The sequence below is a fragment of the Lithobates pipiens genome, unplaced genomic scaffold (genome assembly GCF_037356315.1).
Source record: "Lithobates pipiens isolate NorthernLeopardFrog02 unplaced genomic scaffold, aLitPip1_a1.2 Scaffold_16, whole genome shotgun sequence".
In the NCBI taxonomy this organism is placed as follows: domain Eukaryota; kingdom Metazoa; phylum Chordata; class Amphibia; order Anura; family Ranidae; genus Lithobates; species Lithobates pipiens.
The window spans coordinates 428,389,763-428,416,176 of record NW_027507748.1 but is presented as its reverse complement, the minus strand read 5'-3'; the positions used below and the strand labels follow the sequence as shown (position 1 = coordinate 428,416,176).

The following is a 26,414-nucleotide window of genomic DNA, read 5'->3' as shown; positions in this document are numbered from 1 at the left end:
GGGCTGTTTTGTTTACATTATCTTCTGCTAGACAGTTTAGCAGTATTCTCTCTTGTAGCACCAACCTGCAAAGTATCTTTTTCCCCAGGGTCTGTTTTTGAATGCAAGTGGTGTGTTAGGTTAATACATAGACTGGTTTTTATGTGAGGTATGTGATGTCCTCTGTGAGGGGGCTATATCTGTGTTTCATTTTATGATTTTTTTTATTGCAAAATAATAATACATTTTTTTATTCTGATTTGGATGGGGGTCTGAAGTTGTTTGCTGAGAGTAACCTCACAGTACACTCCCAGCCCACCAACTGAGCTGTTGTGAACAGTTCTCATTCTTTATTTGTGATCAGGACACAATCCCACTCTCTGGGCACACAACTGCAGTTCACATGAGCCTCAAAACGTCTAGTTCCATCAAAAAAATTAATAAAAAACAGATCGTTTGCAAAGATGGGTGGCCCAGGCACTATGGGGTGGATTTACTAAAGCTGGAGAGTACAGAATCTGGTGTATAGAAACCAGCTTCCAGGTTTTTTATGTCAAAGATTAACTGAACAAGCTGAAGTTAGAAGCTGATTAGCTACCATGCACAGCTCAGACATCACAACCTGCAAAAACTCAATTCAGGAAGGTGGAAAACTCCAACCCCCTCAGTGGCAATATATTTTTCAAATCACTTTCTTAATACTTTTTCGCAGTGCTTCTGGGGAAGGGGGTGGGTCTGGGTGGCAGTGTACGGTGTCAGTAGTTTTTTTATTTTTAATTATTGTTTTTTTTACAGTTTAATTTGGTTTTAAAAAAAAATCACAAATCTTTCTGGGGGGAGATGGACAAAGGGACTGAGGATACAGATTCCCCAGTCCCTTTCTCAGCACTAGATATGAATGAACAGGAGACAGAGACTCCTGTCAAGGGCTGTCTTTAAGGCAGGGCAAAAGGGGCAGCTGCCCTGGGCCCTGTCATTGTTGTGGGGCCCAGAGCAGCTGCCTCATACTTGCCAACTAACCCAGTTTAAATGTCCTCCTCTCTTGAAGTTTTAGTCCCTTGCTGCTACTAATGCTGCCCAGCTTTGCCCTATTGTTGTGTACAGATGACTCACCCGCAGACCCTGTGTTTACATGTAAATAACCAGCATTCATATGTAAATAGCTGCATCCAGCAGCATAGATATGTAAATAAAGGCAGAATTCATATGTATATCATGCCCCCCTGCAGTGAGGAGATATTGTGCTGTTACCTCTAGCAACCTATCAGTGAGCAGTATCACTGTACAGTAATCTCTAGCAACCAATCAACAAGCATAAATTATGTGCTGTAACATCTAGCAACTAATCAGTGAGCTGTAATGCGTACTGTAACCTCTAGAAATCAGTCAGTGAGTGGTAATGATACACTGTAACCTCTGGCAACCAATTGCAATCGCTGCCGGATCTGATACAGGAAACTGATTTTAAGTCTAGCTGCTATTTATTATCTGTCTCAGAGCAGGTGGAGAGCAAAATTGTATGGGAGGGGAGGCCCAAGAAAACATTTGCCCAGGGTCCAATCAATATTAAAGACGGTCCTGCTCCTGTCCATTCATAAACTGAGCAAAGTAAACACAGTTTACTCTGCTTAGTAATCACAGGGCACAGGAGCACTCTCGCTCACTGTGTCCTATTACGAGTCCTCCCCCGCGGCCGGCGGGAGAGGAGAGGAGGGACTCCAGCTGCGGGGGATGAAGGGGGTGGAGAAGGACACGGACAGGGTCAGGGGAGGAGTACACAGAGCAGCTGGGGATGATCGGTGCGGCTGGAGGGAGAGCTGTGATCAATGATCTCTCTGTATAACTTTTTAGCCGTCATCCGTGAAAGGGAAAGAAGGAAAAGCAGCTGTCAGCTAAAAATCTTTACAAAGGAGATTGTGATCACAGCTGTTTCCCGCTGTCATGATTATCCCCGGGAGGTGCTTGCTGGTGTGCGGGAGCCGCCGCAGACATGCGGGAGTCTCCTGCACCTTCCAGGAGATTTGAGATGTCTGACAGCTGAACCTGATTTTTCACTCCCCAATTTTACTAAATCAACCCATATATTACACTCCACAGCCACAATTATATTTCCAACCACAAATACCAAAATGGGATGCTTCATAAATATCATATGCTAAATATTTTTTGCTCTCACATAAGAAAACTGCACACAGTTCAACACAGAAAGAAGCCAGCAAAGCAAAATAAATAGGCAAAGTGAGGAAGTGAGATGGGCTAAACAAAAAGACCTCCAGTGCAAATAAAATACAGAAGCTGGCCATTTTTTCACACACTCCATCTATGCTGTCCTTTGTAGCAGCTTTTTAAATTGAGTCGCATATTAGACATGTGTGGGAAGTCCAGTTCTACTCCCCAATCTACCCAGGACCGACATAGTATTCCTCTTCCATGCAAAAAATCAGGCATCTACACAGGGGCTTGTCATTGTGAATAAGTGGATAATGGTTGTCCTCTGGTTCTGAACCCTGGGATATTATCCCAGGGAACCTGAGCATTTCAAAGTTGGACTGGGTAGTGATTCAGTTTACTATATTGTGGAGGTTGGGTCAAGGTCTTGATGATAAGGCTTTTACTTAAAGCGGAGTTCCACCTTCAAAAAAGTTTTTTTTTTAAAGGCTGCTTTCACACTGCAGCGGGAGCGGCGTCGGCGGTAAAGTGCCGCTATTTTTAGCGGCGCTTTACCGTCGTTTTAGCGGCGGTGTGCGGGCGCTAGCGGGGTGGTTTTAACCCCCGCTAGTGGCCGAAAAGGGGTTAAACCCGCCCGCAAAGCGCCGCTGCAGCGGCGCTTTGCCGGCGGTATTGCCGCGGTGTCCCATTGATTTCAATGGGTAGGAGTGGTTTAGGAGCGGTGAATACACCGCTCCTTCACCACTGCAAAGATGCGGCTAGCAGGACTTTTTTCACCGTCCTGCCAGCGCATCGCTCCAGTGTGAAAGCCCTCCGGCTTTCACACTTTAGTTAAAGGGGCCGGTTTTTTTCAGGCGTTACACAGGCGCTATTTTTAGCGCTGTAACGCCTGAATACCGCCCCAGTGTGAAAGCAGCCAAAGTCAGCAGCTACAAACACTGTAGCTGCTGACTTTTAATAAGGACACGTACCTGTCCAGGGAGCCCGTGATGTCGGCCCCAGAGGCCAATCTGTAAATTGGATCGGGTGCAGGCACTGCTATTGTAACTAAGGGAAACTGGTAGTGGAGCCTTCAGGCTTCATAGCTGGTTTCCTACTGCGCATGCATGAGTTGCATGGCCCTTTCTAAATGGTCCTATCATCTTCTGGGACACACACAGGTCCTAGAAGGCAGTGGGAGGAGGGCTTGACGCAGAAGAGGAAATGATGCACTGCACCACGGCCAAGCTAGGACGGAAGTACACTACGTACTTCAAAAAAAGGTAAAAAAAAATAGTTATCCAAAAACAAGGGGTGGAGGAGGTCTTTACTTTAAGACTAAGTTGTAAAAGTGGGTGGAACTCTGCTTTACATACATAGTTACATAGTAGGTGAGGTTGAAGAAAGACACAAGCCCATCAAGTCCAACCTATGTGTGTGGTTATATGCCAGTATTACATTGTATATTCCTATATGTTGTGGTCATATCTAATAGTTTTTTGAAACTATGGATGCTCCCTGCTGATACCACCGCCTGCCACTCTTACAGTAAAGAACCCTCTACATAGTTTAAGGTTAAACCTCTTTTATTCTAATTTTAATGAAAAAAATTTAATTTAGTAATTTAATTTAGTAAAATGAAATGCTGGTAACAAAACTGCTTGTTTACTTCTAAGTGATTTTTAAGTGCTTTATGTTATTCCTATTTTTAAAACTGCAAGTTGCATTTTGCCATCTGTTTTGGCATCTTAGACCTAGACTGCAATTTAACAACAGTGACAGAGTGGAAGACATGGGAGAGGACTGCTTCTCTGAATGCTCTATATCATTTCTATATTTAAAATTACAATTAACATTCTGTCATCTGCATTAGCACCTCAGACTTAGGAGTTGATTTATAATGGAGAACAAATACAACTATCTGCTCTACGGTATACTCAATAATGTTCTATTCTGTAACTGTAGCATTTACCCATGAAAGAGATGATGATGTATGGATCCCCTGGTTCCAGATGACAATCATTTTTCCAGCAATGCCACACCCTCTGACACACCGAGGCTAACTAAGAAGGGTTGATTTAGGAAACACTCCCAATAATGCAACAAAAATAGTATATCAAAAGCAATGAACATTAACAAATTGAAATAAGCGATAACAGATTAATTGGCATAACACCCCATACATTAAGAGGACTAAGTTGCTCTGCAACTGAACCCTGAAGCTAGGGAGGTCCTAACTAAAGGGGTATTACGGGAAGCTAAAGGTTCTTCAGCCTTTCCAAACACCTCCCACTGGCCAGTGTAATTTAAGCACTGGGGCCCAAAGTTCCAGCATTGAATTGCTCAGGTTTATACTGATCCCACAGTACAGGGTGTAAGTAGCACATTATATCTTAAGGTAAGGTGAAACTGTCTTTTTTGGAAGTGGGCAAGGAAGTTGTGGCGAGTGGCCTGTCACCACCAAGCAATCTATCTAACATCCGAAACTGGTGATGTCAGCAGCAATCTAGAACCTGACAATGACATTCTCTCATAGAATCGGTGATGCTCTCTAACAGCTGGGACCTCTGTGTAAATGGGGCAGCCAGGTTTCTTTCTCTCTCTGGAAATCCAGCAGGTAGCTCTCCTAAACAGAAGCCCATTCTGATGTTCACTTTTAACTTTCCTTCACAAGGCTGCCCCAAGCCCTGGCTTTAACTTCCTTTTCCTCCTCTCTCCCACACAGATCTACGACACTGAAACCAGTCTCTTTGGGTACTATCTTCCTTACAAGTCTTTGCTCTTTCCAGCAATACTCATACAATGGGGTGTAGCTAATGCAGAAATTTAGCCGGCAACTTGATAACTCTTTACTATTAACCTTTATTTGGCCAAATAAAGGATAATAGTGAGGAGTTATCGAGCTGCCGGCTAATTTGTCTGCTTTGGATGTTCGAATGGGAGAGTGGGGATCCCCCACCCTGAGCACAGAATCTCAACAAGTATTTCTCAATTGTGCGGTTGAGCTTGGGTATCATCTGCTTGTAAATTGGGTGTAGCTGTTCCACCCCAGACTGCACTGCAGACAATAACATTGTCCTCTGCATCCTAAACTGTAGCTGGGCTTGCTTCTAGCAGCTGTGGTTGCAAATGGAGCCCTGTCACAGTGCCTGTTTCCTCTCGCTCCCCCTCTCTGGCTGTGGAATCTGTCACTTCACTTGCAGCTGAGAAGAGGGGGATGACAGCGGCAGTGTGAGGGCAGTGGCGACAGTCTAGTCCCTGCAGCTGTATTCCTGGAAATAGCGTGGGGCTACATAACCCATCCATGCAATGCTGGTGTGGAGTATGTGGTACCTCATGGAGTTCAGCAGAGAGAACTCCATGATTGGAGGATAACCAATCACATGTGCTTCAACAGGTCACATAACCAAGCTCTCCTCCTTATTTTTTTTTAACCACTTCCATTTAGCAGGCAGAGCAATAAGCACCTTTATGAAGCACACTGTTTTATTTATCTTGCACTTCCAGCTTGAAAAATAATGAGCTCCTGTTTAGAAGAATTGAAAGTTTTCTGAAAAACTTCCTATTTGACCATGGGATATAAAACCTATGAAATGTAATATTCCTTCATTGATTCATTCATTGATTCATTTATTCAGTGTCTTATCCGCCAGTCCCCATTTTCACATATGTATTGCTGCATGTTTCGCAGGCCCTGTTCCAATTGCAGTACAGCAAGCGTCATCCAAACAAACAGAATACAAATACATATATTATAGATATTTCTATATTAACATACCAAAATACATGGCATCATTTATAGTAAATATTTTTTGGCTTTTCACTGTGGTTGTTTTGCAATTCAATTTAACAGTCTTTTGACAAAGTGTTTTGAAGATTTTCAGTCATTTGTTTATTTAATCAATTTCAAATTTGTATTCGTGACTCCTATGTTTTTTTTTTAAATTACTGCACTGTATGCTTTATCCAAAAGAGAGAAAGGAAAAAAATATTTTTAAGATATGTTTCTATATTTATATGCTAGAGTATATAGGAAAAAAAAGATTGTGTTGTCCGCTTGGATTCTTGCTGCAATTCTTTGGTTGTCAAAGGAGAATTCCACTGTGGGTTTTCAACAGTGCATTTTGAAGACACTTATCCTATAATTTCTGGTATGTAGTTGTTGCATGTTTCTTAGACAAACACAAACTGTAGGGCACCATGTTTTACCCAGATTATTTATTTTGTTTATTAGTTGTTGGCTCTTTGCATGCCTCTGTGTGTTTACAATGGATTTCATATTGGGTTGAAGGAATTTATTTCTGCAGTTTTTGCACATGTGATTGCTGTGTTGCTCAATGCCCTCCTGCACATTTGCAATTATACTTTGATGTCTTTGATAGATGTGAGCATTAATGAACCATGTATGTAGTACACTGTCACTGCCTTAGCAGTCCCTGTATTATTTTACTGGCCATGCTTGACACTTGGATTAGCCCCTTAAGGACTGGAAGATTTTCCCCCTTAATGAGCAAGCCATTTTTTGCGATATGGCACTATTTCGCTTTAACTGATGATTGCACGGTTGTGCGACGTTGTACCCGAAAAAAGGATTTTTTTTCCCCCAGAAATAGAGCTTTCTTTTGGTGGTAATTGATCACCTCTGGGATTTTTATTTTTTGTGCTATAAACAAAAAAAGACTGACAGTTTAGAAAAAAAAATTTTTTTTTACTTTTTAGCTTTAATAAATATCCCAAATTTAAAAAACAAAAACAAATTGTTTCATTCATTTAGGCCAATATGTATTCTTCTACATATTTTTGGTAAAAAAATCGCAATAAGCGTATATTGATTGGTTTTCGCAAAAGTTATAGCGTCTACAAAATGAGGAATAGATTTATGGCATCAGCGATTTTTAGTGGAACTTCGACATTGCGGCAGACAGATCAGACACTTTCGAATTTTTTTGGCACCATTGACATTTATACAGTGATCAGTGCCATAAAATTGCACTGATTACTGTATAAATGTCACTGGCAGGGAAGGGTTAACACTAGGGGCAATAAAGGGGTTAAATGTTTTCCCTCATGTGTGTTTCCAACTGTGGGGGCAGTGTACTGACTCTAGGAGGAGAGAAATCGCTGTTCCTAATCACTAGAAACAGACGATCACTCTCTACTCCCCTGACAGAATGGGGATCTGTTTGTTTAAGTTGACAGATCACCATTCTGCCTCTCTGTGGAGTGATCACGGGTGGCTTGCGGACATTGCGGCCACAACCATGCCAAACACAAAATTCATCTGTTATATAAACAATAACATTGTTGTACCATGTTATCCAATGCAGAAAACTGGCAATTAAATTATATAATTTCTTGGATAACCTAAAGTGTATGTGAAGCCAAAACATAGTTTTAAGTTTTGGATAGACTTGGGTAAGTGTTAAAACTCCTATTAGGTTACTCATTACCTTACTGCAACAGGAAATGGGTGGAAATGTGAAAAGGTGGACAGAATTCACATTTTCAAGAGTTGTCACAGGAACAGGTTTCCCACTGCAAGCCTCCCCCTTGCCTCTTGCTCTGGTGACACTTAGGGATGAGCGAACGGTTCAGCCCGAGCATGAGTTTGGCTGAACATTTGCCTGTTTGGCCAAATGCCAAACACACAAATTTGCAGGGTGTTCGCTGGGTGTGCAGCCCGATGAACACCCTGCAATGCACCGAGCTCTGCTTTGCCCAAACAGGGCACAGTGAAAGCTGGTTGTTAAGGAGCGTGGATGGGAATCCGGCTGTGGTGTCCTTAACAACCAATGGGGTTCCCCCGCTGGCAGCTAACCAATAAAAAAAGTGCCAGTAAAAAACAAACAATCACACTGCCTGTCTACCTGAAAAAAACTAAACAAAAAAAATGCTCCAGCCCCCTGGGAGGCCTCCTGCCGAATGTCTGCTCTGTCTCTCTTTCTTATATAGGTAAGAGGCGGGGGCCACCTGGTTGCATTCAGGCATTTGGCGGGAGGCCTCCCAGGAGGCTGTGGCATTTTTGCTTTTTTTTCAGGTCTGGCGGACGTTGTAATTGATGATGGAGGGACAATATTTTTTTATTTTTTAATAAAGGAATTGTCAAAAACGTGTCTCTTGTGTTTATTACTTTTTGACACTTTTTTGGTGAATGGGTAGGGGTAGTACCCCTACCCATTCACACGGAGGGGTGGGATTTGGGGTCCCCCTTGTTAAAGGGGGCTTTCATATTCTGATAAGCCCCCGCCCACAGACCCCCGCAACCACTGGCCATGACTAATCCGGCCGGCATGTTTATGGGGACAAGGTTCTTTGGAGGTGCCCCAAAGCACCCGCCCCCATGGATAAGGGCATGTGGCCTGGTATGGTTCAAGAGGGGGTGCTCGCTTGTCCTCCCTCTTTCCTGACCTGCTAGGCTACATGCAATAAGAGTCTGGTATGGATTTTGGGGGAATCCGACACTGTTTGTTTTTTTAATTTTGGCATGGAGTTTCCCTCCTTAGCCATACCAGGGGCCTGGGAGGTGGGAGGTGCTCCATGTGGGAGGTGCTCCATGTGCTGATTACAGTGAGGCTGTTGCAGTGAGACTGTTGCCAAGTCAAATTCAGGTACTTTCACAGCTTGCATTTAAAAAAATACATAAAGGCTCCTTTCACACTGGGGCGTCGGCCATATCAGCGGTAAAGTGGCACTATTTTTAGTGACTCTTTACAACCGCCCCCGCTAGCAGGTGAAACCCCGGGAAGGGTTAAAACAACCAGCAAAGGGAAGTTTGGCAGCGGTGCCCATTTAGTTCGATTGGCAGGAGCGGTGAAGGAGAAGTGTATACTCTGCTCCTTCACCGCTCCAAAGATGCTGCTCGCAGGACTTTTTTGAGCGTCCTGTCAGTGTACAGCTCCAGTGTGAAAGCCAGAGGGCATTCACACTGGAGAGAAAGGAGAGGCTCTTTACAGGTGCTATGCAGGTGCTATTTTTAGTGCTGTAGTGCCTGTAAAGCGCCTCAGTGTGAAAGGGGTCTTAATGTATTAAGGGGTTTAGCTTTATCTCACAAGATTTTTATTTCATTGCCCATGTCTACCATATATTGCTTGTATTCATTGCTTACCATGTACAGCTGGTAAAATTGTGAATATGTGTCTTCTAAATATATCTTAATATTATCTAATGGAGTTTGCATGCTGTAATGCATGCTATGATATCTATGGCCATATCTGTTGGCATTGCAAATATAACCCTGAGCTGGGATAAGCGATCTGTTCTTAGCAAGTTTAGCCATGCACATAGTATATGTTGACAAATATGGCACATGTACTCACCGGCCACTTTATTAGGTACACCTGTTCAATTGCTTGGTAACACAAATTGCTAATCAGCTAATCAAATGTCAGCAACTCAATGCATTTAGGCATCTAAACGTGGCGAAGAAGACTTGCTGAAGTTCAAACCGAGCATTAGAATGGGGAAGTAAGGGGATTTAGGTGACTTTGAACGTGGCATGGTTGTTGTTGCCAGTCGGGTTGGTCTGAGTATTTAAAAAACTGCTGATCTACTGGGATTTTCACTTCCAACCATCTCTAGGATTTACAAAGAATGATCCAGAAAAGAGAAAATATCCAGTGAGTGGCAGTTGTGTGGCAGAAAATTCCTTGTTGATGTCAGAGGTCGGAGGAGAATGGGCAGACTGGTTGGAGATGATAGAAAGGCAACAGCAAACTCAAATAACCACTCGTTACAGCCAAGGTATGCAAAATACGATCTCTGAACACACAACACATCGAACCTTGAAGTGCATGGGCTATGGCAACAGAAGTTCACACTGGGTGCCACTTCTGTCAGCTAAGAACAGGAAACTGAGGCTACAATTTGCACAGGCTCACCAAAATTGGACAATAGAAGATTGGAAAAACGTTGCCTGGTCTGATGAGTCTCGATTTCAGCTGCAACATTCAGATGGTAGGGTCAGAATTTTGCGTAAACAACACGAAAGCATGGATCCATCCTGCATTGTATCTATGGTTCAGGCTGGTGGTGGTGTAATGGTGTGGGGGATATTTTCTTTGGCACACTTTCAGCCCCTTGGTACCAATTGAGCATTGTTTAAATGCCACGGCCTACCTGAGTATTGTTGTTTATCATATCCATCCCTTTATGTGTTACAGTGTACCCACCTTCTGAAGGCTACTTCCAGCAGAATAATGCACAAAGCTGAAATTATCTCACCACTGGTTTCTTGAACATGAGTTCACTGCATTCCAATAGCCTCCACAGTCACCAGATCACAATCCAATGTTTCCAACACCTGGATGAATCTAGGCCATGAAGAATTAAGGCAGTTTTGAAGGCAAAGGTCTACCTAATAAGGTGGCCAGTGAGTATATATGTAATCATATAATGGATGCAATGGGGTTGATTTACTAAAGTCAAAATGACTGTTTATTTAGCAAGGAAAGTCTCCCCAGAGCTTAGTGAATGAGTGAAGCTGTGCTGACTTCCATCATCCAATCATGCGCAACCAAAAAAAAAACATTTTTTGTATATCCCTTGAGCATAATTGGGTGTTTAAAGGGAAATTTCATCACATTCACTACACTATGGGGGAAATGTCCCAGGCAGGATGTAACTTCCCTTGCAAAGTAAAGAGCCTATTTGTCTTTAGTAAGTCAACTCCACAGGATAGCAAATATAATCGTTCGCTCATATCCACCCACCAGCCAACGGAATTAGCTTCAGTCAAGACAAGAAATTGGCAAATTAAACCTCTGCTGGTAATAGAAGCTGGAACATTAAAAAAAAAAAAATAACATAATTCTCTGGAAAATAGGCACCTATCTACTAGCTCACTGTGTATGAAGATGTCTAATCTTTGGAAGAACATCACATGACCTATGCTCACCAGAGGCAATACTGCATGAAAATTCAAGTAATTTCTCTTTTAGCCTATGGGAAATTCACAGCTGAAGGGGGAGATAAGCTTCCTGTAATTTAATCTAACCTTCAGTTAGAGGATCACAATGTTTGCACTGAAAACATGATACTTTAATTAGCAATTAACTATAATATAATTAACGGTAAATATTAAGGAATGGATAGTATACCACTATGTCTTTACTATGCTTTTAGTATTCTAGTTCAGTATGTTTTTGTCACTCTGAAATATGTCACCATGCATTTCATCTTTTTAAAATCACATCAAATTTTCATTGACCACCATTAAAATGTAAATGTCTGAGAAAACACAATACCTTTTATTAATTTTTGTCCATGTAATATTAATGTTGTCTTTCATTAGTTCCACTTTTCTGGTGTCATCAGCAGAATAGTCCCGTAGAAGCTTGAAGGCCAAATCATTTGCCACATCAACATTTATCTGCCACTGACGAAGTTCTTTGGAAAATTGCTGTGGGTAGAAAGCAATTTGTTTGTCCAGTTATCAGATACCATTAAAATGTTGAAAACACTAGGCTGAAAAATACATTTGTATCAATAGTTGCACAAAACAGCTACTGGAAAATCATAAGAAAAAAAATGCAGACAGACAAAAATATTGTATGGTATCTTGAATCAAAGCATACCATACACAGCCTTTGCAAAAATGCTTAAAAATGATTTTTAACATTTTTCTCATAAAATTATGTTAGTTGTTATAGAGAAAGATAGCTGATTCTGGATATTATTCATAATTTTGTATATTGATTATAGCTATTGTTGAAATGAATCACAGCCATGAAGGCTTGCACATTCAATTTATTAATGTAACATGCATCCAAATGGTTGTGTAATTAGTGCCATCTGCTGGAGAGGAACTCTAATTGCAGAGTTACATTGACAATGCTGATGAAAGAACTGCATTTTTGGTCCTGAGATTTTAAATATCGCTTTCATAATCACATAAACTAATAAATAATTAGTTAGCTTCAGACCTAAATCCCTTAAACAACAATAAATTCCATCCCAATACATCATAACAATGCTCAGTAGATGTAAGTAGATTACAATAATGATCAGGAGGTGGTGTTTGACATGATTCTGCAGAAGAAAATCCTGACGCTATCATTAGGGGGAACAATTATACAGTACCGTAAGCTTATTCAAGTATTTTATGCAGAAAGAACAGGTTTTATCGGTACAATTGTCATGGTATAGAACCTCCAAAGCTGTAAGGGACATGCATAGCACAATTAGAGGTTAAAAGACACAACTAATAGAAAGACAAGGAAAACAAAAACTTCTGGCCTATGGTACCCAGTGAGAGTTTGACATTTAGGTTTTCTTTGCTATAAGGAAAACAACTATGTAACCTGACTGATTTAATTTGAAGTTATTCATTAAGGATAGGAAAAGGTCAAAATTCTATCATTTTTTGTCACCTGTCTCCCACTGGGAAACTTTCACCACCACTTCCTCTTCTACAGATACATCAGTGAAGGAAGTGATAGAAAATCTATTATGTTTAATGCAGAGAAACTGGAGAAAGCATTTTCTGTAATGTAAGACAGTTTTCCTATTTTTGCTCCATTTTACCATGCTGTTCTCCAGTCTTGTGACTTCTCCACATTTTACTTTACATTCTGATACATGAGCTTCCAATGTCAAATCTATCTAAATTTAAGAAACAAAAAGACACTTTTTAGCAGTGAAGTAGGGCACAATTGTTTTATATACCTTTAAATACAAAGGCTTTAAGCAGAACTCCAGCCAAGAATACCATGGTAAAATAAATTGCAGATTAACCCTTTCACTGCGGCTGCCATGAAGGCATACAACTGAACAGAGATATTTCCAGCTGGACAGGTCAGTATGCCTTACTTCAGCTGCCTTTCTCCTTTTGCTAAAAGCTCATGGTTGCTGAACTGATAAAAAAAATGGTACCCCGGATGCTGAAAATTGACCCATCCCCCCACCGCTACTTCTACTGCTCTGCCATCTACACTGAGGACTGTGTTTCTGCATTTGGTGTGGCTGTAGATTGTGTCCTTCATTTTCTTGCTTCTCCCCCACTCCCTTATGGCCTTCCCTCCATGGTTCTGATCATACAATTCTCCATGGGACTTTCCCTGCAGCTGCAGACAGAAACGTGATTAAAAGATAATCTAGTAAAGCCCACATTTTTCTTCCACTAGATGTCCTCAGTCAGATGGCCAACATCGTTCAACCCACTTCTACTGAGCCCAGGTCAGCCTGGACCTGCCCTAGCCAGTGAAAGGAGAAACAGCACAGTGATGAGCTGATATCTCTGCATAGTATGCTTCCTACAAGAATATTATTGGCTCACTGTGCTCTACTTCTCCCACTCCAGTCCTGCTATACAGGGACTACAAGAGTCTGATACCATGTCAAAATTGATACATAGATACAATGATGCAATAATGAACACAGAGCTGCAATGATGTGTGTAATCCCTATGTAGTCTTTATTATATTTTTTGTCATATGTACCCTGGCTTCCGCTCACCCAACGCATTGAATTAAAAATACTAACAACAACTTGCAAAGCCATCCATAACTCTGCCCCAGCTACATCACTAACCTACTCTCAAAACACCAACCAAATCATTCTCTTCCTTCCTCCCAAGGCCTCCTGTTATCTCCTGTTATCTACCTCCCTTGTCACCTCCTCCCATGCTCATTTTCCAGGACTTCTCTTCTTCTTTTCAGGAAGATTTGGCTGCTCAATGACCAGGGCATTTTTTGCGATACGGCACAGTGTCGCTTTAAAGTGGTTGTAAACTCTCCCCCACACCTTTGTCCGCTGTAAATCAGCATAAAAAACCCTAATGAACACTACTTGTAGATATCTTCTTACTTGCTTAGTATTGTTGTAATCCTTTTTGTCCTTTAGATTGATGTCACTAAGCATGCCCAGACTTCCTACGGCACACCACTGATATCCCAGGAGGCTGCAGAATCACTCAGCGCTTCCTCCTATGCCCCATGTGACTATGTGACCTCACATGCAATGTAAACCTGGCCATTACTGCAGTTTTATCAGTTGAAGCTAATAAGACTGACAAAGCCAAACATTAGACAATCGGCACAAGTAAATACTATGAAATAAAACAAGTCAGCTATGAACAGGGAAGCAGGGTTGCCATAGAAACATTGGATTGAGAAGGAGGCTTGGTTAACAGTACAGGGAGTGCTCAATGTAAGGGCGGAAATACACTCCACTGTGGACTCAGAAAACAATACTTAAGATGGTGCTGCCTAACCCTTGGAAAAAAGTTTTTTAAAGTTTCTTTAAGCAGTAAGTAATATGCAATTTGGGCTGGATTACAATGGCTATAGTTTGATAATTACGTATTATAATGGACTAAATGAAAAGAAGCATCAGAGTGGGAGAGTTTACTTCCTCTTTAACTGACAATTGCGTGGTCGTGCAATGTTGTACCCAAACAAAATCAATTACCTTTTTTTCCCACAAATTGAGCTTTCTTTTGGTGGTATTTGATCACCGCTGTGGTTTTTATTTTTTATGCTATAAACAAAAGAAGAGCGACCATTTTGAAAAAAAAAACACAATTTCTTTTACTTTTTTGCTAATAAATATCCAAAAAAATAAAATAAAAATGTATGTATTCTTCTACATATTTTTGGTAAAAAAATTGCAATAAGCATACATTGACTGGTTTGCACAAAAGTTATAGCGTCTACAAAATAGGGGCTAGATTTGTGGCATTTTTATTATTATTTTTCTTTTTACTAGTAATGCTCTGCAAATTTTATCAGGACTGCGATATTGCAGCAGACACATCGGACACTTTTGACACATTTTTGGGACCAATGACAATTATACAGTGATCAGTGTTATAAAAATGCACTGATCACTGTATAAATGCCACTGGCAGTGAAGGGGTTAACACTAGGGGGATCAAGGGGTTAACTGTGTTCCCTAGTGTGTGTTCTAATTGTGGCGGGGCTGGAACTGACTAGGAGGAGAGAGAAATCTGTGTTCATACATTGTATGAACACACAATCTGTCTCCTCTCCCCTTAGAGAACCAGGATCTGTGTTCTTGCTCTGTCACAAGCTATCGCACCGGCCGGGCACTCGCTTCGGCTCTGGTGGTGAGTCGCGGGTGTGCCCCCTAGTAGTCAAAGGGCGAAGTGACGCAAGGTAACGTCGTTTCGCTCAAGGGAGCCAACTTGCCGCAATATAACTGCTGGTTGGGAAGTTGTTAATCTCTTCCAGCCTATCAAAGACCCTAGCTCCTACTCTGTCCACTTTTAGGAGATCCATGAAAACCCCTTTCCTGCCTCCACCTAACAAATGTACTTTTATTTTCTCCATCAGCTCACCCCCCACAGTTATTGCCTTTTGTAGCCCTTGACCCTCCCTGTTAGAATTTAAAATCTAAGGAGCGGGGCTCTCTGATTCCTACTGTATTGAATTTTATTATAACTGTACTGTATGCGCTCATGTTTGTAAACTGCTGCGCAAACAGTTGGTACTATATCATGATAATTATAACAATAAAAACATCTAGGAATAGCCCTAGGTCCAATAGAATGACATAGGCATCTCCATTTTTAAACAACTTTAGACTATAAAAATGAATCAGAGTGTGGACTCCTCATGTGCGTTTCCTCTGTTTGGTCCAGTTTTATCCTACTACTTTCTCTACATCCACTTAACCACTTAAGGACAGAGCCTCTTTTTCAGACTCTGTGTTTACATGTTTAAAACTGTTTTTTTTGGAACCCCCAAACATGATATATTGTTTTTTTTCTAACATCCTAGAGAACAAAATGGCGGTCATTGCAATACTTTTTTTCACACCGTATTTGCGCAGCAGTCTTACAAGCGCCCATTTTTTGGAAAAAATTAACTTTTTTGAATAAAAAAAATAAGACAACAGTAAAATTAGCCCTTTTTTGTGAAAGATAATGTTACACTGAGTAAATTGATACCCAACATGTCACACTTCAAAATTGCACCCGATCGTGAAATGGCGTCAAACATTTACTGTTGAAGATCTCCATAAGTGACATTTAAGTCTAGGGCTAGAATTATTGCTCTCCCTCTACCGATCACATTGATACCTCACATGTGTGGTTTGACTACTGTTTTCATATGCGGGCGCCACTCACATATGCTTTCGCTTCTGTGAGCGAGCTCGTGGGGACTGGGTGTTTTTAAAAAACAAAATCTCATTTATTTTACTTGATTTTATTTATTTTTACACTGTTCTAAAAAAAAAAATGGATCACTTTTATTCCTATTGCAAGGAATGTAAACATCCCTTGTAATAGAAAAAAAACATGACAGTCCTCTTAAATATGAGATCTGGGGTCAAAAAGTCCTCAGATCTCATATTTGGACTTAAATGCAATAAAAAAAATGAAAAAATTACATTGAAAAAAATGTGCCTTTAAGAGGTATGGGCGGAAGTGATGTTTTGACATCGCTTCCGCCCTGCTATGACAGGTCCCAATCGCCTCAGCCGCTACCGACAGCTACGGTAAGCGGCAGAGGGCATGGGAGAGTGGTGGGGGGTGGCACCTCTCCAGCTGCCGATAACGGTGATCTCGCGGCGAACCCACTGCAGAGACCACCATTATCGTACACATGACCGGCACCTGAAGAGATGCATATCTCGGTTGTGGCAGCAGCTGCTGCCGTTACCGAGATATCCCTCTTCAAAAAATGGGCGTACACCGGTGTGCGCTGGTCGTAAAGTGGTTAAGAATCCATTTATATTAGATGTGGGTGCTGGGTCCCCTCCCACTGTAATATAGCTCATTTCTGTCTGACTGGTGGTTGACTAGAGGAACGGTACACATGTCTTCTGTAGAGGATGTTAGATAATTTCATGCACCACTGGTAGGATTCTTAAAAAGAAATGTGCTTCAGGAGCAGGGCTGATATGAATAATTCTGTGTTCTTTGAAATGTGGCATGAAATAGGTTAGCACTATATACATTAATTAATTATTTGCAATGCCGTAATCAAACCTGACTTTTGTTACATTCTCCCCTCACCAACCGAGTCAGTTGTTTTCTTGTCATTAATTTGTAATCATGGATTTTACAAAGATTAACGTAATGTATACTTATCTTGATACTAATCTACTTTTATTTTCAATAAAAAATGATTATAGTAATAGGTACAAAGAGGATAAGTTATGAGAATTAGAGCCATAATTAAAGAGTCTAAGCACATTCTCTAGGGTCTCATTATGGTTAAATTTCCCAAATGGAATAACATTTACAAAGAACAACCAGCACAGCAAAACGATCAATTATGGAGATGTCATTGTGTTTTATTATAATAATTATATTAAAATTAAATGAAGCATACGTCAACTTACCCTATCTAGATAAGTTTATTGTAACAACAAAAGATGCAGGTGACAGGTACATTGAACAATCCTATCTATTAAAAATGCATAGTGCTTTTGAGAAAAAAAGGATATATCATGTTAGCAACTGTTCTATTAAATATGTTGGAAATTTTCAACTCATAGCAAAAAGGCCAATTATAATACAAGCCATTTTCAATTATTATCCTGCTCAAGGACCTTCTTGAAGAAAATAAATTCTACATTGGTAGTCATTGTCTGATTTGATGACCCCAAATGACTAAACCAACACTATGACTTTACTCCGTTTATTGGTTTCCTAAGGGCCATTGCATATCTTTATAAATGATATTGGGTCTGGGATCAAAAGTAACATTTCTGTCTTTGCAGATGACACCAAGCTATGCAGGGGAATAACGTCCTTACAGGATGTCTCCAATTTACAAGCCAACCTCAATGCTTTGTCTAATTGGGCGACTATGTGGCAGATGAGGTTTAATGTTGATAAATGTGAAGTTATGCACTGGGGGGGGGGCTAAGAATATGCATGCATCATACATACTAGGGGGAGTACAACTGGGGGATCCATAGTGGAAGAGGATCTGGGGGTTTTGGTAGATCATAAGCTCAATAATAGCATGCAATGCCAAGCTGCGGTTTCCAAAGTGAGAAAAGTTATTTCTTGTATTAAGAGAGGTATGGACTCCAGAGAGAGAGATATCATTTTGCCCCTATTCAAATCATTAGTAAGACCTCATCTGGAATATGCAGTTCAGTTTTGGGCACCAGTTCTCAAAAAGGATATTGGGGAACTGTAGAAAGTGCAGAGAAGGGCAACCAAACTGATAAGAGGCATGGAGGAGCTCAGCTATGAGGAAAGATTAGAGGAACTGAATTTATTCACTCTTGATGAGAGGAGATTAAGGGGGGATATGATCAACATGTACAAATATATAAGGAGTCCATATAGTGAACTTGGTGTTGAGTTATTCACTTTATAGTCAATAAAGAGGACAAGGGGGCACTCTTTACGTCTAGAAGAAAAGAGATTTCAGCTCCAAATACGGAAAGGTTTCTTCACAGTAAGAGCTGTGAAAATGTGGAATAGACTCCCTGCAGAGGTGGGTCTGGCAAGCTCAGTAGATTGCTTTAAGAAAGGCCTGGATTATTTCCTAAATGTACATAATATAACTGGGTATTAACATTTATAGGTAAAGTTGATCCGGGGAAAATCCGATTGCCTCTCAGGGGATCAGGAAGGAATTTTTTCCCCTGCTTTAGCAAATTGGATCATGCTCTGCTGGGGTTTTTCGCCTTCCTCTGGGTCAACTGTGGGTATAGAAGTGGGTATATGGGATTGTATGATATTGATGATTTTTTTTGTGTTTAAACTGGATGGACATGTGTCTTTTTTCAACCTAACTATGTAATTATGTAACTATATATCAGTTGAAGCCATCTAGACAGACTCCGTAAGTGAAGACAAGAAAAATTCTTCAGAAATCATTTCTTAAGTGTTAATTATTTTTTAGTTCAAAGTTGGGTTACTTACAACATAGTGGTTAAATATGACAATACAGTATAGAAATGTATATTCCAGTGAAAAAAGTGGCACTCTTTGGATATTTTCATGAAAATATGAGGTAAAAAAATGAATTGGTTTTGAATGAGTTGAATATTTGCAAGTTTGTATTAATAATGCCTAAGGCTGGATTCACACCTATGCATTTTTAGTGCTTTTTGCATTTTGCAGATTTGCACAACAGAACGTGTTTCATAGGAAACCATGGAGAATGGACTGTAGTACAAATCTGCTAAATGCAAAAAGCACTAAAAATGCATACAGTAGGTGTGAATCCAGCCTTAAACACAAACAAAAAGACTAGAGCATATGGTACTGTGTAAAACAAATGCAGTACTTGGTCTAGTGTCCAAAACCCTCAATGTATGCACCTACACTACCAAATCCTACTTAGTTTTTAGTAGTGACTTCAAATACTGCTATTTTTAGTAAAAAAAAATGTACTCAATTTATATTCCAATTAGGGTTGCACCGATACCGATACTAGTATAAAAAAAACTCTGCAGCATAATATATACAGTATAGGATGACCCCCAAATCAATCTCAATCTACTCAATTTATAAGTAGAAAAGGAAAACTTTTGAGTCGAAACAATAAACCTATTTGTTTCAACTAGCAACTTTGCTTTGGGTGTTATGTATTGCATTCATAGTAGAAGGAGATTCAACACACTATTCCCAAATGCTATGACATTTTAATTGCCTCTGGCCTCACATGTTAAATTATTTAATGGTAAATTAGTATTTAAAGCCATGGCATATAGAAAGTTGAATTTCAGTGCCTAGTTATTTCAATTTAGTCACTCGCTGAAGAGAGATCTATCATATAAAATGAACATGGACTGGCTTGAAACATTAGATTGTAAGCTCTAACGGGTAGGGCCCTCTGATTCCTCCTGTATTAAATTGTACTGTTATGCCCTGTACACGTGGTCGGACATTGCGGTGACAAAATCAGTTGGATTTTTTCTGAAGGATTTTGGCCTGAACTTGTCTTGCATACACACGGTCTCACAAAGTTGTCGGAAAATAGAACGAGGTGACATAAATCCCGTATGACAGGACTATAAAGGTGGCAGTAGCCAATAGCTTTCGTCTCGTAATTTATTCTGAGCATGTGTGGCACTTTGTCCATCTGAATTGTCTACACACGATTGGAATTTAAACGATCGGATTTTGTTGTCGGAAAATTTTAGAACCAGCACTCAAACTTTGTGTGTCAGAAATTCCAACAGAAAAAGTCTGATGGAGCCCACACATGATTGGATTTTCCGACAACACGATCCGATTGCACGTTTTCTGTTGGAAAGCCTGAATGTGTGTACAGGGCATAACTGTATGTCTGCTCTCATGTTGTAAAGTGCTGCGCAAACTGTTGGTGCTATATAAATCCTGTATAATAATAGTATTATTATACTTTTTTCTAATTATCCTGGATCCTTAAGAAATGCCATGATATAGTGACTAGATTCAGTATACTTGGCAATGAATGGGAAGAGTCTGTTGAGCATAATGGCATGTTCCCTACACACAGGAATGTTATATGGAAAGGTTTTTTTAATTTACATCCCTATAGGCCAATTTTGTAATAAGTTCCACCAGTGGATCTATTGTGACTGCATAAAGCAGAAGCTCTACTTACTGTTAAAGGAGAGAAAACAGGCTTAAAGACTGTATTTAAAGAGTAGAGATCAGCTATTAGTCTGTAATTGATGTACCCCAAGGTGCAGAGTTAAGACCCTGCATTTCTAACCTGGTTATTAAGGAATTAATGGAGGTTTAACCTCCCTGGTGGTATGATTATGTCAGATTTTTGATGCTGAAGGTGGTACAATGTGTCACATGGAAATTTGACCTTTTATATTGTAGGCCTGTAATTCTTAGAAATAACTCACTTAAATCTGTCCAAACCAGAGTCTAGTAGACATCCCAGGTATGATAAAGTTTGAAACATGAAATCATTAATTATACTATAACAACTATAAATAATTATAATAAATAATAATAATATAATAATAATAAAATGTATTCAATAATGTAATCAAATCAAAAACACAGAAATTTGCTCAGTTGCAGAATTGTGGCTGTCATTACTTTCAGTGTTTGATTACGAAATTACCCACAAATCCCTATCGTTCAATTCTGAATATGATTCTAATTTATTATCACTGTTTTCTAGCTGGTCTAAAATCACTTTTGATATAAAGGGACACTTTTTGGTTGCTATGGACATTCTCAAGTTTCTAGGCAGAAAGAACAGTATATATAATATAAAACGAAAAGATTGCAGTGTACTGTATGTGTTCTGTGTTTTTAACCTTTTGAATTTGGCGCCGAGCTCTGTCCCCGTCCGTTGTGACGCTCACAGGGAATGGAGCATCGCACTGTGATAGATCCGGTGGAGGACAGCTTGCACACACAGAGGTAGGACATCGCAGGATCCTGGGGACAAGGTAAGTAACTTTGCCTGGATCCTGTGATGCAATCCCGAGTGTGGCTCGGGGTTACCGTTTTTGATAATGAAAATCCACCCCAAGTCACACTCGGGAATACTGCCAGGGAAGTTAAGGTTTATGTGTTTGTAGATGACACCAACTACATAGTTGAATAAAGTCCCTACAGGATGACTGTAATTGACCAAGGTAGAAATCATGATGTCACCCACCTTTCCACCTCAGCCATTCAGAGGAAGCCTTGAATTCAATGATACAAATATATTAAAAAAATGAATGGTGGAGAAGCATTCAGGGTTACTTGATTTTGTTCCAGCAGCTGGCAGGAAACTGCCCATACTGCTGTTGAACACAGTGTCCCTTACTTACTAATGTAGGTAATGCAACTACTGTATAATACAGCATACAATGCAAATGCGTTTTAATGAAAATAGTTGGGGCAAGCTTAGCCCAAACAAACTATCTAAAGTCAAATCAAAACTGTAATTCTACTTTAATGGTGATCAAGGTTAATTTATGCATGCATCATACATTCTAGGGAGAGTATAACTAGTGAGTTGATAACTGAGAAGGATCTGTGTGTTCTGGTAGATCATAGACTTTATGATAGCATACAATGCTAAGCTGCAGTTTAAAAGCAAGCAAAATGCTTTCTTTAATTGAAAGAGAGAAAGATTCCAGAGAAAGAGACATAATCATATCACTAAACAAAGCATCACTATGCTGTCCAGATTTGGGCACCAATTCACAAATACATTTTTTGGGAAATGATGAGAGTGCAGAGAAGGGCAACTAAACTCATATGAAGCATGGAAAATCTCCACCATAAAGGAAAAATAGCTAAGATGAATTCATTTTTGGGGCTTATAGTCAAGCTATTGTCAAAAAAGAGCATGGGAAGCTGGGAACTGCCATCCCTTACAACAGGGTGAGGGTCCTTTTAATGTGACTTTGATGTCACAAGAGTAACTTGGAAAAAACACCAACTTTTAAAACAACATGCCTAGGAGATGGGTATGTGTTGTCTGTGGTATTCATTCTAAAAATAACTTGACTTAAAGGCAAAGTTCACCTTTTTTTTTTTCTTCTAAATTCATGCTCCCCTATGTATTAATATAGCATTCATGTACTTTTTTTTGCAAAAATATCAAAGCTTTCCATAAAATCTACAGACACTTACCTTACTGTACAGATTAAAACTGTATCTATTTCTTCTGTCTTACGTTCTTACAGACTAGAGGTCATGACACAGGAAGGAGTTGACCAGCCGACCTCATTAGCACACACCCTGCATCATCCACCCCCCCCCCCCTTTCCCAGCTGCTCATTTTTTAAATGAAATGCAATCAATCAGTGATCACCCTTCTCACTAAATACACAATATACAATTAGATTGCATAGTGTATGGCCATCTTTACAAGTACATACAAGGGAATGAACAGAAACACTCAGCTGTCAAGCCCCGTTCACAACTCTGCATAGTGGGAACATGTGTTTTTTTTTAATAGCGAGGTGGGGAGGTGTTTTGGAGCATTTTCACTCATCACACATAGGGCAGCCCACCCACCTGAATGGAATGGGCCACCCTACACACAGCAATCACCCTTAAAAAGCTTCAGAACTTTTTTTTTAGAGCGGAGCTTGGTGCATTTGTTGCTGCAATTTTTGGTGCAGCACATTTCTGAAACGCAAGGAAACACACAGATGTGAACGAAGCCTCATTGTTCTTGTGTTAATGCACCAATTCCACTTTCAGGCCACATTCACATCTAGCATAGTGGGAGTGCACAGTTTGTGTCTCATTTTTCCTGTGACACGCATAGGGAAGCCTGCTGATTTAAATGGGCTGTGCTACATGTAGGTTAAAGTCTACTTTCTAGGTAATGGACTGCTCCCAGCCGGTCCAACTTGCAAACCATGTGCCAGCTGGCCACACTGATTTGACACTTCCCACAGTCTCTTCTCTTATCCAGGACTCATCACTATCCACCTTGTGCATGATAAAGACTCTGCTAGTGACCATATAGAAGTAGAGGTCCCTTCCAGATTCCCTGACACCTCCAGCCATCCACTGTGGTAACACTCACTGACCTTCCAGCTCTGAGTCCTTGATGAGGAACTTGTCCGGACCATGAGTTCCAACAGCTTCTCCTGTCCCTCTGCTCCAGGAGTTCCCTGCCACCAACTGTGTGGTGACAGAGACATTGCCAATGAGCATGTGGAAGCAATGTTCCCTCACAGTTCTCCCTAGGCCTCCTCCTGCAATCGCGACTCCCCCCCAGATGGTGGTGTGCTCCTGTGGCTGCCTAGCACTCCATTCCTCATGTTACCCAGTCAACTACTACCCCCAGCAGCATGTAACATCAGTATATATAGGAGGCCAGCCCCCTGCCAATGCCAGTTAGGGATTGGTCAGGGCTCCCACATGTGCTGTCTGCCACTCCAGCTGTAGGCCCAGCTTCCTCTTCCAGAACATTTTCACTGGAAGCAGGGGGTGTGCCTCAGACTGGAGCACAGGTGGTCACACCCCCTGCTACTCTAACCACTCCCATCTCCCAGATCAAAACAGACAGGCCTAGCTTGCAGCATAGGCCTGCCTAAATTTGCCTGTGCTGAACAACCTAGTAAAATAACCCAACCCTTACTAGCACCTACCTTCTGGTAGAGGGTGCTACATGTGTTTTTTACTGTGTATTTTGCAGCATTTATCATTTATTTTGTTCACATGTCAAAATGTGTGTTTGCTTCTGTGTTTGGTGTGTTGTTAACAAATAATGGCACTGAAAGCGCAACTAGTAATTTTAGGTATATAAAGATGGCCATACACTATACAATCTGATTGTACAATCTCCTTTAGCTCTGTCATCAACTATGTAGTGTAAGGGCCTGCCTGATTGGATACAGAGTGATTGGCCAGATATGTGTTTTCTCCTATTATATAAATTTGGTAAATCTAAAATAAAATAAAAATGATTTGAGTGTGAGTAGAAATTCCCACATGTAAAACTGACATCAATCACTTTGTCCACTGATAAAAATACATGCAAATCACAGTGAACAATGCCCAATGACCCATCAAAAGAAAAAGTACCTACTGACACTATCCCCTCCAAAAGGCCACTCACCCGCAAATGACAGGCTAGTATAAAAAAAGGGTAGAGAGTTTTAGGTGAAGACACTGCCCAATTGTATGTATAAGGACCATATTTGTTCAATGATGTCACAGGGATTTGGGACTTTTTTATTCCCCATGCCTTTTTTTTCAACAATAGCTTTCAAATTAGCCTAAAAATGGCCTAAAAAAAAGGAAAAAAATCCTCCTATAGACTTTATTGGAGTTTAGAGCCAAGTCCAGGGTTTTGAGAATTTCATGCTCCTGCATACTGAACTCAGGCCCATTCACTCATTTCTAATGACACTAGCCCTGTCTTCCTCAATCTTGTGGCTGTCACATGCTCTACTAAAAGAAAATACAAGTTGCTATGCTGATGCACATTACCCAGTCATATGCCAATATTGTCACCAACCTTAAAAAAACAATTACAGCCAGCAAAATTAGGAAATATGACCAATGAAAAAAACATGCTCGGCCTGCCATCACTATCATGCATGCAAACAGGGGCAGGCTGTAAAGAGTGTAAAGCAGCATTGCAGTGTAACAAAAGATGAAATAATACAAAAAAAACCTTCCCTTCCTTGTACCCCATTTATCTGTGATACACAGTGTTTTGTTTCCTACATGACATCCAGCAAAGAGTTTATATCTGTTTCAACAGGCCTACCAGTGCCTACAAGCTCTACAGAAATATCTTTCTATGTAATTTTTCTATTTGCTGTCCTAACACAGCTAAATCCCATTGCTAATATGCCTGCTATGATCTTAAAGAGGGAGTCCGCTGGGAGTCCGCGTTTTTTTTTTTTTTAAAAGCCAGCAGCTACAAATACTGCAGCTGCTGACTTTTAAAAAAGTGACACTTACCTGTCCAGCGTGCCCGCGATGTCGGCACCCGAAGCCGATCTCTCGATCGTCTCTTGGGTGCTGCCGCCGCCATCTTGGGTATGGGAATCAGGAAGTGGAGCCTTTCGGCTTCATTTCCCGTTCCCTACTGCGCATGCGCGAGTCGCGCTGCGCAATAAGGATGGACCCGCTGCCTCTGGGATCTTTGTGTTTCCCAGCAGGCAGCGGGAGACTTTCGGAAAGGGGCGTAATCTACGCCCCTTTCGCAGAGAGCCATCCCGGAAGTGGCTGCAGATACCTGTACTGTACAGGTACCTGCACCCCCTCCCCCCTGAAAGGTGCCAATTGTGGCGCCGGAGGGGGGGGGGATTCCAATGAGCGGAAGGTCCACTTTAGGGTGGACCTCCGCTTTAAGTATAAGGAGTTATTCCTGCGCCTAATCAGGGAAACAAGGAACGTTGTACTGCTGCACACACTGTGGTGGGGTACCTGAACCCCAGTGAAAAAAATAAAAAACAAGAGTAGTGGTGCGCTGTACTGTGACAGGAAGTTTAGCCTGTAGGCTGGTAAGCTCTATAGGCACTAGAATAATATAGAGATGTTAGGTTATATATATGTCGTCACATAAGGCAAAAGATATGTATAAAACAATGTGCGTTTTTTATGAGGGGATAGTGAGGAACCCTCAACACTATAACGTTATAGCATCAAAGGTAAATTCAAGTGTAGATGCAAGAATATACGAAAAAACACACAATCAAAGTATTTAAAACAAGTGATTCCCAATGCGATTTGTTGTAGCTGTCAAAATCGCATAAAGTGCCAGTGCCAGAAAATAGACTAATAATCCGTGCAAAATTCCTCTACACCATAAAATTAGTTAAAACAATATAAATAAACCAGTGAGCAAATTGATCATTCAACTGTGCAGAAAGTGGCAATTATAAAATAAAAATAAAACACATAAAGTGTCAGTGCTGAGGGAATAAATGCAAAA

General features: G+C 40.6%; 1 protein-coding gene across 5 annotated transcripts in view; it reads right to left on the bottom strand.

The window, feature by feature from the left end:
* DMD (dystrophin) overlaps window positions 1-26,414 on the bottom strand; it is a 3,436,004-nt gene that overhangs the window by 988,904 nt on the left and 2,420,686 nt on the right. For all 5 annotated transcript variants that reach the window (XM_077482558.1, XM_077482560.1, XM_077482557.1 and 2 more), the window contains one exon: window positions 11,370-11,524. In XM_077482558.1, the coding sequence (XP_077338684.1) occupies window positions 11,370-11,524 (155 nt within the window). The remainder of the gene's footprint in view (window positions 1-11,369; window positions 11,525-26,414) is intronic.